This window comes from Plectropomus leopardus, chromosome 14, assembly GCF_008729295.1.
Source record: "Plectropomus leopardus isolate mb chromosome 14, YSFRI_Pleo_2.0, whole genome shotgun sequence".
Classification (NCBI taxonomy): domain Eukaryota; kingdom Metazoa; phylum Chordata; class Actinopteri; order Perciformes; family Serranidae; genus Plectropomus; species Plectropomus leopardus.
The window spans coordinates 5754116-5765612 of record NC_056476.1 but is presented as its reverse complement, the minus strand read 5'-3'; the positions used below and the strand labels follow the sequence as shown (position 1 = coordinate 5765612).

General features: G+C 37.2%; 1 protein-coding gene across 1 annotated transcript; it reads left to right on the top strand.

Moving 5' to 3' along the window:
- The first annotated feature begins 1338 nt into the window (after positions 1-1338).
- golga5 (golgin A5) lies at positions 1339-10400 on the top strand. Its single transcript, XM_042500103.1, is given in 14 exon segments — positions 1339-1510; positions 3478-4134; positions 4956-5168; positions 5254-5473; positions 5972-6095; positions 6736-6939; positions 7047-7217; positions 7494-7622; positions 8378-8476; positions 8605-8775; positions 8778-8829; positions 9570-9669; positions 9814-9877; positions 9958-10400. Coding segments are annotated over 13 exon segments (2277 nt in total). The 5' UTR covers positions 1339-1510; positions 3478-3485; the 3' UTR covers positions 10039-10400.
- Positions 10401-11497: the final 1097 nt, after the last annotated feature.

Genomic DNA, 11497 nt, shown 5'->3' with positions numbered 1-11497 from the left:
TTTTGACCAGCCTCGTGTTTTTTTCTTTTTCGGAGTGTTGATGATCACCATTTCAGACTCGACCACGACGGCGGCCCTCCACGGCAGATGTGAAAAGTACAGTTCATGTCAACTGGACATTTATCACTTTTTAAGTCTTTGAAACGACCCAATTTAAGAGGAACCCTTTTTTATGACTGGCCTGGTTATAAAAGTGTTATATTTCTGTTATCTCTTGGTTGGTTGTTCATGGGATAACTCCCTTGCCCTTAAATCCCAGAGCAGATTCTATGTGTTATCAATTGTGTCCATAGTCAGTTCCCGTATTGATGTGGCATGCCATGTAAATATGCATTTTGGAGTGAGTGCGGAAAAAATAAAGAGGCACTGTTTCATAACTTCTGTCTCAGTTTGCCTTGTTATTAATCTAAACGTGAGACTTCAGCAACAAAAGTCACCTGCCGACGTTATTTCATCGCTTAAAGATGAAGCTGAATGACCTTATTTCATTGAACTAGTTAGTGTAATGAAGGACATTTTCTATATGTTTGTGTTTAATTATTTTTTTTTAACTCAAATTAAACCATACCTCGCCACTATCCAACTTAAGTCTTACCAAAAGTTTTTAACCCATTGAAACCTGAGCAAATTGGCCCGATTTCCTTTTGAAAAGCATGGGAAGAAGGCAACAAGCAATACAGAAAATGACCCAAAAATTAGCAAGAAATTAGTAAAAAGTACAAAAAAATTACCTGAAGATTTGTTTAAAAAAAACAGAACAAAAACCATTTAAAAGATAAGGAGAAAGAAAAAAAATATTTATGCAAATTCTATAGCATAACTATATTTAAATTTATGATTATGATATGAAAATATTTCTCCTAATCTTTGTTTTTCTTAATTTAACTCTAGATATTTTATCCTAGCTTCTTTTTTTCCTTTTCTTTTTTTTTTTTTTTTGTTTAGTTCTCCAAATCTACAAATTCTCACAATATATGGAACATTTCTTACCAAGTTGCTCTTTGCCTTTTTACCTATGTTTTTTTTTTTTAAGATATTAAACATATTTTCTCAGGGTTTAATGGTTTAAACACTTGTGAGAGGCATCTGAAAGCAGCACAAGAAAAGTGATGTTGATCCAGGTTTTAAAGAGTTAAAGGTGAACAGGCGGAAGATTAAGTATCAAGATACATTACTAATCACTAAATCGGCTTTGTTTATTATCGTCTTACATTTATATATTATGATATTAATGGGAGTGTAGAAATAAGCAGGAGCTGGGTGATGCGCATTGAACTCTCATTGGTTAATTTTTGCTCAGGCTTGTGTGAGGTCGCTCTGTTTTGGGGTCCTCGCTCGGCAGCGCTTCCTGGTCCACGTATTGAGATGATCACAAATATCCTCTTTGACAGATAATGACATTTGACCGTGTTTATACAAACAGTTTTTTCCCGTTCATGCTCACCAGTTAAGCCCCGGCGGTAGCCAGCTGACCGGAGACATTTGGACATTTGGACGTCGTCTCAAAACGGTACGTTAGACGCTTTTGTGTTAGCATCCAGCTAGCCTGTTAGCTTCAGCAGTGATGGAGTTTATGCTGAACCAGCTGTGTTTACTTTATGATAACGTTACTGCAGCTGCAGATGACCCCTGTTTTAACTCTGTTATTTCCACGTATGTGTCCCAGAAACAATCCATTGTCGTTAAAATAACCAACCTGGCAGCTCTGACTGTTGATTTGTTCAGCTAGCATGCTAGCTGTGTAGAAACTGTGTATTGATAGAGGAGTTTATAATAATAATAATGATAATAATAACTTTATTTATATAGCGCCTTTAAAAACGGTTGTTTACAAAGTGCTTTGATTGACAAAGAAAAAGCAGGAACTCAGGGAAGAATAAAAATCAACATCAACAATCAAGCCAAACAGAGAAAGCAAAAAGGCCAGAACAAAATACATATACAAAGGTCAAAAAGAATAAAGCACATTTTTAGAAGTTTTTAGAAAATATTAAAATAAATGCATTAAAAGACGATACAAACTGTAAAAGATGAAATCTAACAAGACGAGTTTGAGTCTCTCAGGCTGCGAACAAAATGCTGCATGATTTCTGACCCAAGCTATGGCCCTGAATTAATCTTAACCTTAAGTAACTGTTTTTTTTTGTTTTCATAATTTTTGTTTAAAACAGATACGTTCCCAATTTAGGATAATATCTATCTCATTCTCCTGCGTGGTATGAATGCACCTACTGTGCGTCGCTTTGTGCAAAAAATTCTGCTAAATGTATGGAAGGCAAGAACATAAATATGGAATAGGAAAATTACAACAAAACATGACAAAGATACTTTTTAAAAGTACTATAATATAACAAATGCATACAGTACAGCTGTTATAAAACAAGACTTTGCAGGAACTGTGACTCACTGACTTTATTTGAACATAACTTACAAAGGAGTGTGGACCTTACAGCTGGTTTTGGTTAGTTGAGAACAGCTGAGAGCCAAGTTTTCTTTTCAGGAACGCCCTGATTACACTCAGAAGCTGTCAAATACAGCCACAGTATGATCAGTTTGGCACTGAGCTGCTCCTCTTGAACAGTCAGCAGTTACGAGCCTTGCTTAGGGGCACCTCGGTGGCGGTAACGTGCCCAAATTTATCCTGTTTTGATTTGATTTGATTTATACTCAGATTTTTTTAGCCCTAGAAGATAGCACTAAAAACATCACTAAAAACACTTATTTCCAAAGTGGCCCTCTTAATAATCAAAGGGGTCCACACAGTATTACCTGTTGGTCAGGGGATCAAATTGGTGACCATCAGGTCACCTGTCAGCCATGACAGTCCTTGGTTTTATTGAGAAAAGAAACTACCAGAATTTTTGTGAAAGTCACACTTTCAGATAAATTATGCTTTTTTTTCCTCAACGTGAGATGAGATTTTAGTGGAAATGGTAATTTTTGCATTTTATTTTCACTTTAAAAAAATATTGTTGATTACTTGAATTTTTTCGATACTGATTATTAGTAGTTAATAAGACCAATAACCAATACTTGGAACCAATATGCACTTACGATAAAAATGAAAATAGAATTTGGAATATAACAAACTCCAACACTAAACTCTGTTTAAATGCCTTTGGCAAATGTCAATCAATACTGAAACTTTTAACATCATATACAGACATTTTTCCGCAACTTTTTGTATAAAGTCAAGCGAAAATTTAAATAAAAATGAATTTTAAAAAACAAGTTCCCAAGGTTTTACAAAGTAAATGTTCCTCCCATTCTCCCATACTTTCTTTGGACTTTTTAATTCATTAATTTTATCGGCTAGCATGAAAAAAAAAAACGCAGATACAGATAATCGGCAAAATGCCAAATATAAGCCCCAGTAACCTGATGACCCCTAAAATATATATTAATTGTCAAGTTGGAATCTGTTTGCTAAAAGGTCCATGTCATCCTCAGATCTTACTGTTATGTTTCTGCCTTTAGGACCCAAAATGTCTTGGTTTGCTGAGTTGGCTGGAAAAGCTGAAGACTTCCTGAATAAAGTGGACCAAGGAGCTGCCACCGCCCTGACCAAAAAACAGGAGAGAACATCCTCCTTTTCATCATCTTATGGAGTCGAACCAATCGTCAAACCTGAGTACGACGCTGCATACAACACCCACGCAGCTGTGACACACCATGAATATGCATCCTCTGATGCTGCTCAGAGCTACATCTCCGCAGCAGCTGGCAACATCAAGAGATCCAGCGCGACCCTGCTGGCTGGTACTGCCAACATTCCCAGTGTCCCCTCTGGTTCTGGCAGCGGGGCCTCCAACTCTGCCAAAGCCTCATCTGGCTTTGTGAGGCCCAGAAAGAGCGAGCAGGATGTGGATGACGACATGCTCTTTAACTTTCTGAACAGCTCCGACCCTCCAGCCAGCAACAGGAGGGATTCAAGAAGAGATCTTGTGAAAGTGGCAGCTCCGGTTACTGAGGCCCAAAACCCAACACCTCCTCCCTCCGCTGCTCCTCATATCCCCTCTGTCCCGTCGACGCCCCCCTCAACCCGGGGTGTATCCAGGGCCTCAAGCATGAGCTCACTGTCTGCTCACAGCATCAAAACATCAGAGGAGAGCTCTGCAAAAGACCCAAGCCAAGGTATGATTAATATGACCCCAATCAAAAAGTGCCACATTCATTCATGAAGCAGTAAAAATACCAAGGTATGATATCACTGTGGTAATAGTAAAATTGTTTCATTAACCCGTTGATAGATGAGCAAAATGGCTTGATTTCTTTTAAAAACATTAGAGGACGGCAACATGCAACTTACCAAGAAATGACTCCAAAATAGCAAGAAATTAGTAACAGTACAATACATTACAATTGAATTACATGAAATTAAGCAAATAAAAGTAAAAACAAAATTATTGTCCCCCTGTTGATGGACAGCTGTACAACACAAAAGAGAGGCAGTCATATTTTTCTTGCCTTATTTAAGGACTGGGTGATATGGAGAAAATCAAATATTACAATATATTTGTTTAAATACCCTGATATAGATATTGTGACGATATTGTAGGTTTGACTATTGGTTGTTTCACAAAATATTATCACAATGAGACTTTGACAAATAATCATCAGTAATGTGTTTAGAAGGACTGAGTGAATAAAGGCAAATAATAGAACAGTCTGGAAAGTTCAGAAAATCACATCATTTTACTGTAATACAGCCTTCAAAATAAGGAAAAAACAACTTACTATTTTGTACATTACTCAAAATCTAAGAAGAATTCTAGTCTCACATTATTATATTAATGTAATATCAGTATATTGCCCTGCCCTACCATATCTACATAAATATATGTCTGATTTATATCTGAAATATATTTACTTTATTTTATTTTATTTTATTTTAATATGTTTATTTTTTTTTTTATTATTTTTTTTTCCATTTAATTGTATTGCCTGGCCACCAGACACACCTGAGAGTTCAGACTCAGGCCTGGCTGTCCCTCAAGAGTCCAGCAGACAGGAGCCTCCTGCTCTTCCTCCTCCACCTCCCACAGAGGAGCCACAGAGCCAGATCCTGTCCAGTCTGCGTCTGGAGAACCAGCTCCTGCGCAGTGAGGTGTCCTCCCTCAACCAGGAGATGGCTTCAGTCATCCAGAGAGCAAAAGACTTACAAGACGGTGAGAAATGCACCTAACAGGAACTATGGTCTACATTTCTGCACCTCTCCCTCTGTATTCATTAAGTGGTTTTGTGCTCATATAGAGTTGAACCAGGCCCGCATGCGTGCAGACAGATGGAACTCGGAGCAGTCTCAGACCGACCGGATGGTACGGGAGCTTCGGTCAAAGGTTGATGACCTAACAGAGGCCCTTTCTGCCAAAGATGGTCAACTCGCAGTCCTAAAAATCAGGCTTGATGAAGCCGATCAGATGCTGAAGTCCCGCAGTGCCGCATTAGAGGAGGCACAGAAGGAACGCTCAAGGTACACTCTTATATATATATTTTATACATCCACAACATTGACTCGCTTTCCGTTTTCAAATCTCATCTTAAAATGCATCTTTTTAAACTTGCATATTGAGTTTGATCCGGTCACACTGAACCTTTGTACATAATGATTTTATACTAATTACTAAAATACTAAATAGTATACTAAAACTTAATTTAATGGATCTGCTGTTACACTGTTGTTCTTTAACTCAGTCTTTTAAGGGGAACTTACGTGTTTTGAAAGGCGCCTACAAAAAAAATGTATATATTATTATTATTATTATTATATATACGTCAAAATAGAAATATTTTGAAACTTTTATTTGTAGATATCATTTCTATTATTATTAATATTGTTGTTGTTTATTTATTATTATTATTATTGTTGCTGCTGTTGTAATCATCATTATTATTATGAACACCTTGTTAAGTAGAGATCAGATCTAGCTTTTTATGAGTTGGTTTATATATTTTCACGTCTGGTTTTTAGAATCATGCAGGACCACACAGAGGGGAGCAGCTTGCAGTCCCAAGCTCTTGAAACGATACAGGAGAGGCTGCGAGAGGCTGAGCTGGGCCTCAGGAGGGAACAGGACAACTACCGGCAGATGCAGGTGCACATGATGCCATACATCTTCCTTTTAACACTCAGCTGCCACTTAATTAGGTACACCTTGCTAGTACCGGGTTGGACCCCCTTTTGCCTTCAGAACTGCCTTAATTCCTCGTGGCATACATTCAATAAGGTGCTGGAAACATCAGAGATTTTGGTCCCTATTGACATGATAGCATCACTTTGTTGCTGCAGATTTGTCGGCTGCACGTCAATGATGGGAAATTCCTGTTCCCACTCCTCAAAGGTGCTTTATTTGATTGTGATCTGACTGTGGAGGCCATTTGGTTACAGTAAACTCATTTTCATGTTCAAGAAACAATTTTGAGATGATTTGAACTTTATGACATGACATCCTGCACGTTATCCTGCTTGAAGTAGCCATCTGAAGATGATTACACTGTGGTAATAAAGGGATGGACATGGTCAGCAACAATACTCCGGTAGGTTGGTGCCATTTAAACGATGCTCATTTGGTTATAAGGGGACTTGGGGGGCTTGATACATGAGGCTGGGCCCCAGTTCACGCTTGAAGTTGAACAGGTGAACCTAAAAAAGTGGCTGGTGAGCGTATATGACAGTTCAGTCTCCACTGAAAGTTTGGAAAAGATCAGATTTCTTAATTCTGTGTTTTTGTGCAGAGTGAGTATGCTGGCCGCCTGTCCAAAGCGGAGGCTGAGAGGCAGACCCTCGCAGAGACGGTGACTGCAGCAGAGCGGCGAGCTGCAGAGGAGAGGCTCAGGGTCGAAGACCTCCAGCAGCAACTGAAAAGTGCCAAAGCTGCAGCTGAGACCGCCAAACAGGAGTTACAGGACTACAAGCACAAAGCTTCACGCATCCTACAAGTGAGACAAATTTATTTAAAATATTTTTGTGTTCTTTTGCAATTTTTTTTTTCTTTTTGTCATCTTTTGATTAACTGTTGTTGATTATGTTTTAAATGTTCCTCTAGTCCAAAGAAAAGCTAATCAGCAGCCTGAAGGAGGGATCTGGTCTGGAGACGGTGGACGGCAGCGGGGCCATGGCTCTGGAGCTGGAGGACTTGCGTCATGAGAGGGAAATGCAGAAGGAGGACATCCAAAAACTACAGGGGCAAGTGCACACGCTTCGAATAGAAATACAGGTGAGGATTTAAAGGGCAGAAAATAGAGAAAAGGATTGTCTGTATTGGTGTTTGTGTATCTGATGGCTGCACTGTGATGTTTGTAAATCTGTTTATGGCTGGGTTGCACCGGCAGAGATTAGTACCGGATTAGTTCTAATCTAAGTTTAGGAAAACTGGGGTTAAAATGAGCAAATCCAGAGTTAAAAATATGCAGAGCTCTGTTGCACAATTATTTTTTTTTTAATTTTATTTTTTTGACTAATCTGTTCAAGTGAGACATGTTTTTTGTGGCAGGATCTGGAGAATCAAGCCGTGACGGAGGCGGAGACATGGCGGGATCAGCTGCTCCAGCTAGAGGAGCAACTGGTCCTACAGAGCAGAGCGAAGCAGGAGGTGGAGGCTGAGGTCGAGCGCTACAAACAGGTAAAGGAGGAAATATATAAAGTGCCGCACATTTTTCCCTTAAACTACATTCATAACTATCATTCATTTAAATGTCTGATTAAACTTTTATATAATAATAATAATAAGAATAATAACAACAACAACAACAACAACAACAACAACAATAATAATAATAATAATAATAAAAAAACAATAATGTATATTTTGTAGCACTTATCAAATCAATGTTACAAAGTGCTTTACACACAAAATCACAATAAGACACACACAGGAAATTCTTACAAAGCAAAAAGTACAACACAAAAGAAAAAATCAAACAGAGCAGTGCAAAATTTAAGTGCATTGTCAGAAGTAAGGTACAGTTTCGTAATATTAACAATAAGAATCCTTTAAAGAGAAATCATAACAACACCTATCAATAAAAAATAAGTCTTTAAAAGTGGTTTAAAAGAAGGTAGTGAAGCCAGAGTTCCTCAGACAGATCGTTCTACAGCCGAGGAGTCTTTACAGCAAACGCTCGGTCGACTTTAGTCTGTAAGTGTGTTGTGGAACAGCAGGTTCCTGTCTGAGGATCTGAGGTTGCGGACTGGTTGGTACGGGGGACAGCAGTTCAGATATATATTCTGGGCCATGAAGGGCTTCAAAAGTAAATAGTAAAATCTTAAAATCAATCCTAAAACAAATTAAAATTCATTTCATTAAAATTGGAGTAATGTGTTTCCTGTTATTTTATATTCTTAATTTATGTGGGATGTTTTTTGCGTTTTCTTTAGGAGCTGCAGTACCTGGAGGAAGAGCAACATCGAGCCAAAACCACTCTGCAGAGCAGAATCAAGGACAGAGAAGATGAAATCCAAAAACTCAGGAACCAGGTCAGTCCCTTTATAATTAGACAGCGCATGTAAATGTAGAGTCCCTTTTCCAGAGTCCAGGGCTGCTCGGTCATTATCTGCTCTGTGACAGACAGAAACATGATATTATTGATGATGCTTTCTTCCAGTTGACCAACAAAACTCTCAGCAGCAGCAGCCAAACAGAGCTGGAGAATCGTCTCCACCAGCTGACGGAGACGCTGATCCAGAAGCAGACGATGCTGGAGGCTCTGGGCACGGAGAAAAGCTCTCTGGTCTTCCAGCTGGAGCGTCTGGAGCAGCAGCTGAAGAACTCTCAGGGGGAGGACAGAGCGGCGGGCCGAGCATCAACATGAGCGGTCTGGAGGGACCAGGTAGGAGAGGTGTGGATGTGGGTCAGATTGTTAAACCTTTGAAACCTAGATCGACAACAGTTTTTTGTTCTGTGTTCAGGCGCTCTTTACAGGCTGTTTAACCCTTTGAAACCAGAGTAAACTGGTTTGATTTATTTTGAAAACATGGGAGACAGGCAGTTCGCAACTTGGTAGGAAATATCCCACACATTGCAAAAATTGATAAAGTGTGACAAGAAAAAGACCTGGATAGTAAAAGTCCTAATAATAACTAATAATAATATCTTTTTTGATAAGGAGGAAATTTAAAAAACCTGGATAATAGTTTGTTTTTTTTAAAGGAAAGGGATATTTAAAAAGGAAAAAGATGCCCATAAAATGATATTCATAATTATTATAATTATATATTTAAAATTATGTTACAGAAAAATAAACCTTTTTTTCAAATTTCAGAACCGTTTGGGGTCATTTTTTTGTCTCTGTTTTTTTTTTTTTTTTTTTTTTTTTTAACTTTTTAAAAAAATTTCTTTAGACTTTGATTAATTGTGTTTAAAAATGATAAAATTATTGTTTATTTAAATGGAGTCTGGTGGGTTTCACTGCTGCCAAAATACAGTGGTCTTGCTCAGTATTGGACCAGTTTAAAAAAAATAATAACATAAGCCGACATAACAACATAAGCCTTTTGAAACGGGACATATCCTTTTTTGTTTTTTCAGGTTTCATTCCTAGTTCTATTTTTTTCTGTGTTGTATTTTCAGTGGCCCGACAAAGAAACACACCCGTCCTTTTCAGTGATCAGGACAGTCCAGGAGTGTATGGCAAAGTACGCAAGGCAGCCAGCACCATCGACCGCTTCAGGTAACTGTTTTTTGGTTGTTTTTTTGTTTTGTTTAAAACGCCACTGCCAACTTATGTTTTGGAGGTTACATTACAATATTTACATTGTGTCCGTGTGTGTGTGAGATACAATCCCCTCTGATAAATGGAAAATTGTCATTTTAGCATCAGACTGGGCATCTTCTTGAGGCGTTACCCTATGGCCAGAGTTTTTGTTATCCTGTACATGGTGAGTATTTAGAAAAACTGGTATATTTTTTTGGTATCTCTGGTTATTAAAGAAATGAACATTTTAACTGCTTTTTACAGGCGGTACTGCACCTTTGGGTCATGATTGTTCTGCTGACTTACACACCAGAAATGCACCATGGTCACCCTGATGGAAGATAGGAGGCTTAAAATTTAGCGTTTGGTGTTTAAAAGATGTTTGTTCTCAGGCCTTGTAAGGATGGTACAAGCTGCTGAAAAATGGGCTCTGGGTCCTGACTCTCCCTGATTTGCACAGAAATGCTATGAATTAAAGACATTTCCTCTGATTTATCCTTTATTTTTTACAACTGAAGATTTAAAACTGAGAGCTGCATTGTGTTTTAAATGTTAACAGAGTGATATATTGTATTGGTGGTCTGCTGAAAGGAATCAAAGGTGATCTCACATCTGTTTCTTCTCATTATCTGCTTTCAGACCTCTTGTCTCTTGAGAGATTGTATTTAACACTATGTAAAAAAAAAAGAATCTTTTAATAAAGAAGTTAGAAGAAACAACACACGGTCTGACAGATTTGTATTTTTGTTTGTTTTACTTTTTTCTTTCTTTTTTTTTTCTTTTTTGGGCGGTTGGGGGTTTGCAAATTTTCAGGTAATTTTATTCATTTTTAATCTGTTCATTTTCTGTTTATTAGCTTAGGTCAGGCATACAATTTGTATATATGTTTAAACTTTTGTCAGTATGGACATGCTCAACACGTGTTCGGTGAACTATATTCATAATTATTATTATTATTTATAATTATGTGTTTAAAATCATTTAGCAGAATTATACTTATTTTCAAGATTTTTTTCAGGTTATTTCTTGCTTTTTGTTCATTATTTATTTATTTACTTTCTTGTTTGTTTGTTTTTTAGCATATTTTCAGGTTATTTTCTTGTACTTTCAAAGTGTGAAATAATTTGATTGTATTGACCATCTTTTCTGAGCAACAGCTTTTGTGTGAAAGGAAATAAAAGCCCATCCCATATAGTCGCCTGTCCCACCTGTTGAGGTCAATAATAATAATAATAATAATAATAATAATAATAATAATGATAAACGTTATTTGTATAGCACCTTTCATACAAGAAATGCAGCCCAACGTGCTTTACAAGGAAGAAATTAAATGCACTAAGTGCTTTACATCAAAACACATAAAAGACAAAAAGACATAATAAAGCCAGCATGTAAAAATAAAATTAAATCAGAATAGAATACATAGAATTTAATCTTCAAATGGATAAAATCCACTTGGTAATATTAGTAAAAGTAAGATAAAATAAAATAATTTTAAATAAATTATTAATAAATTTCCCTCGGGATCAATAAAGTACCTATCTATCTATCTAAATATAATATAATATATAAAATATTTAGTGCACAGAATGCATGACATAAAATGCAAAAATAAAATATAACCCACTGACATGTTTTAAGCAAATAATAATAATAATGGGTATTATCTGAAGTTTTAAGGTGTGTCATTGGTATGTCGCTTGGGCTCCTTTCAGTTGTAGTTTGTCTTTTTTTTTGGGTTCTTGAACGCACCTTGAATTGTTGGTCCTCCAGTATCCCACAATGCACCGCTGCCGTACTCTGT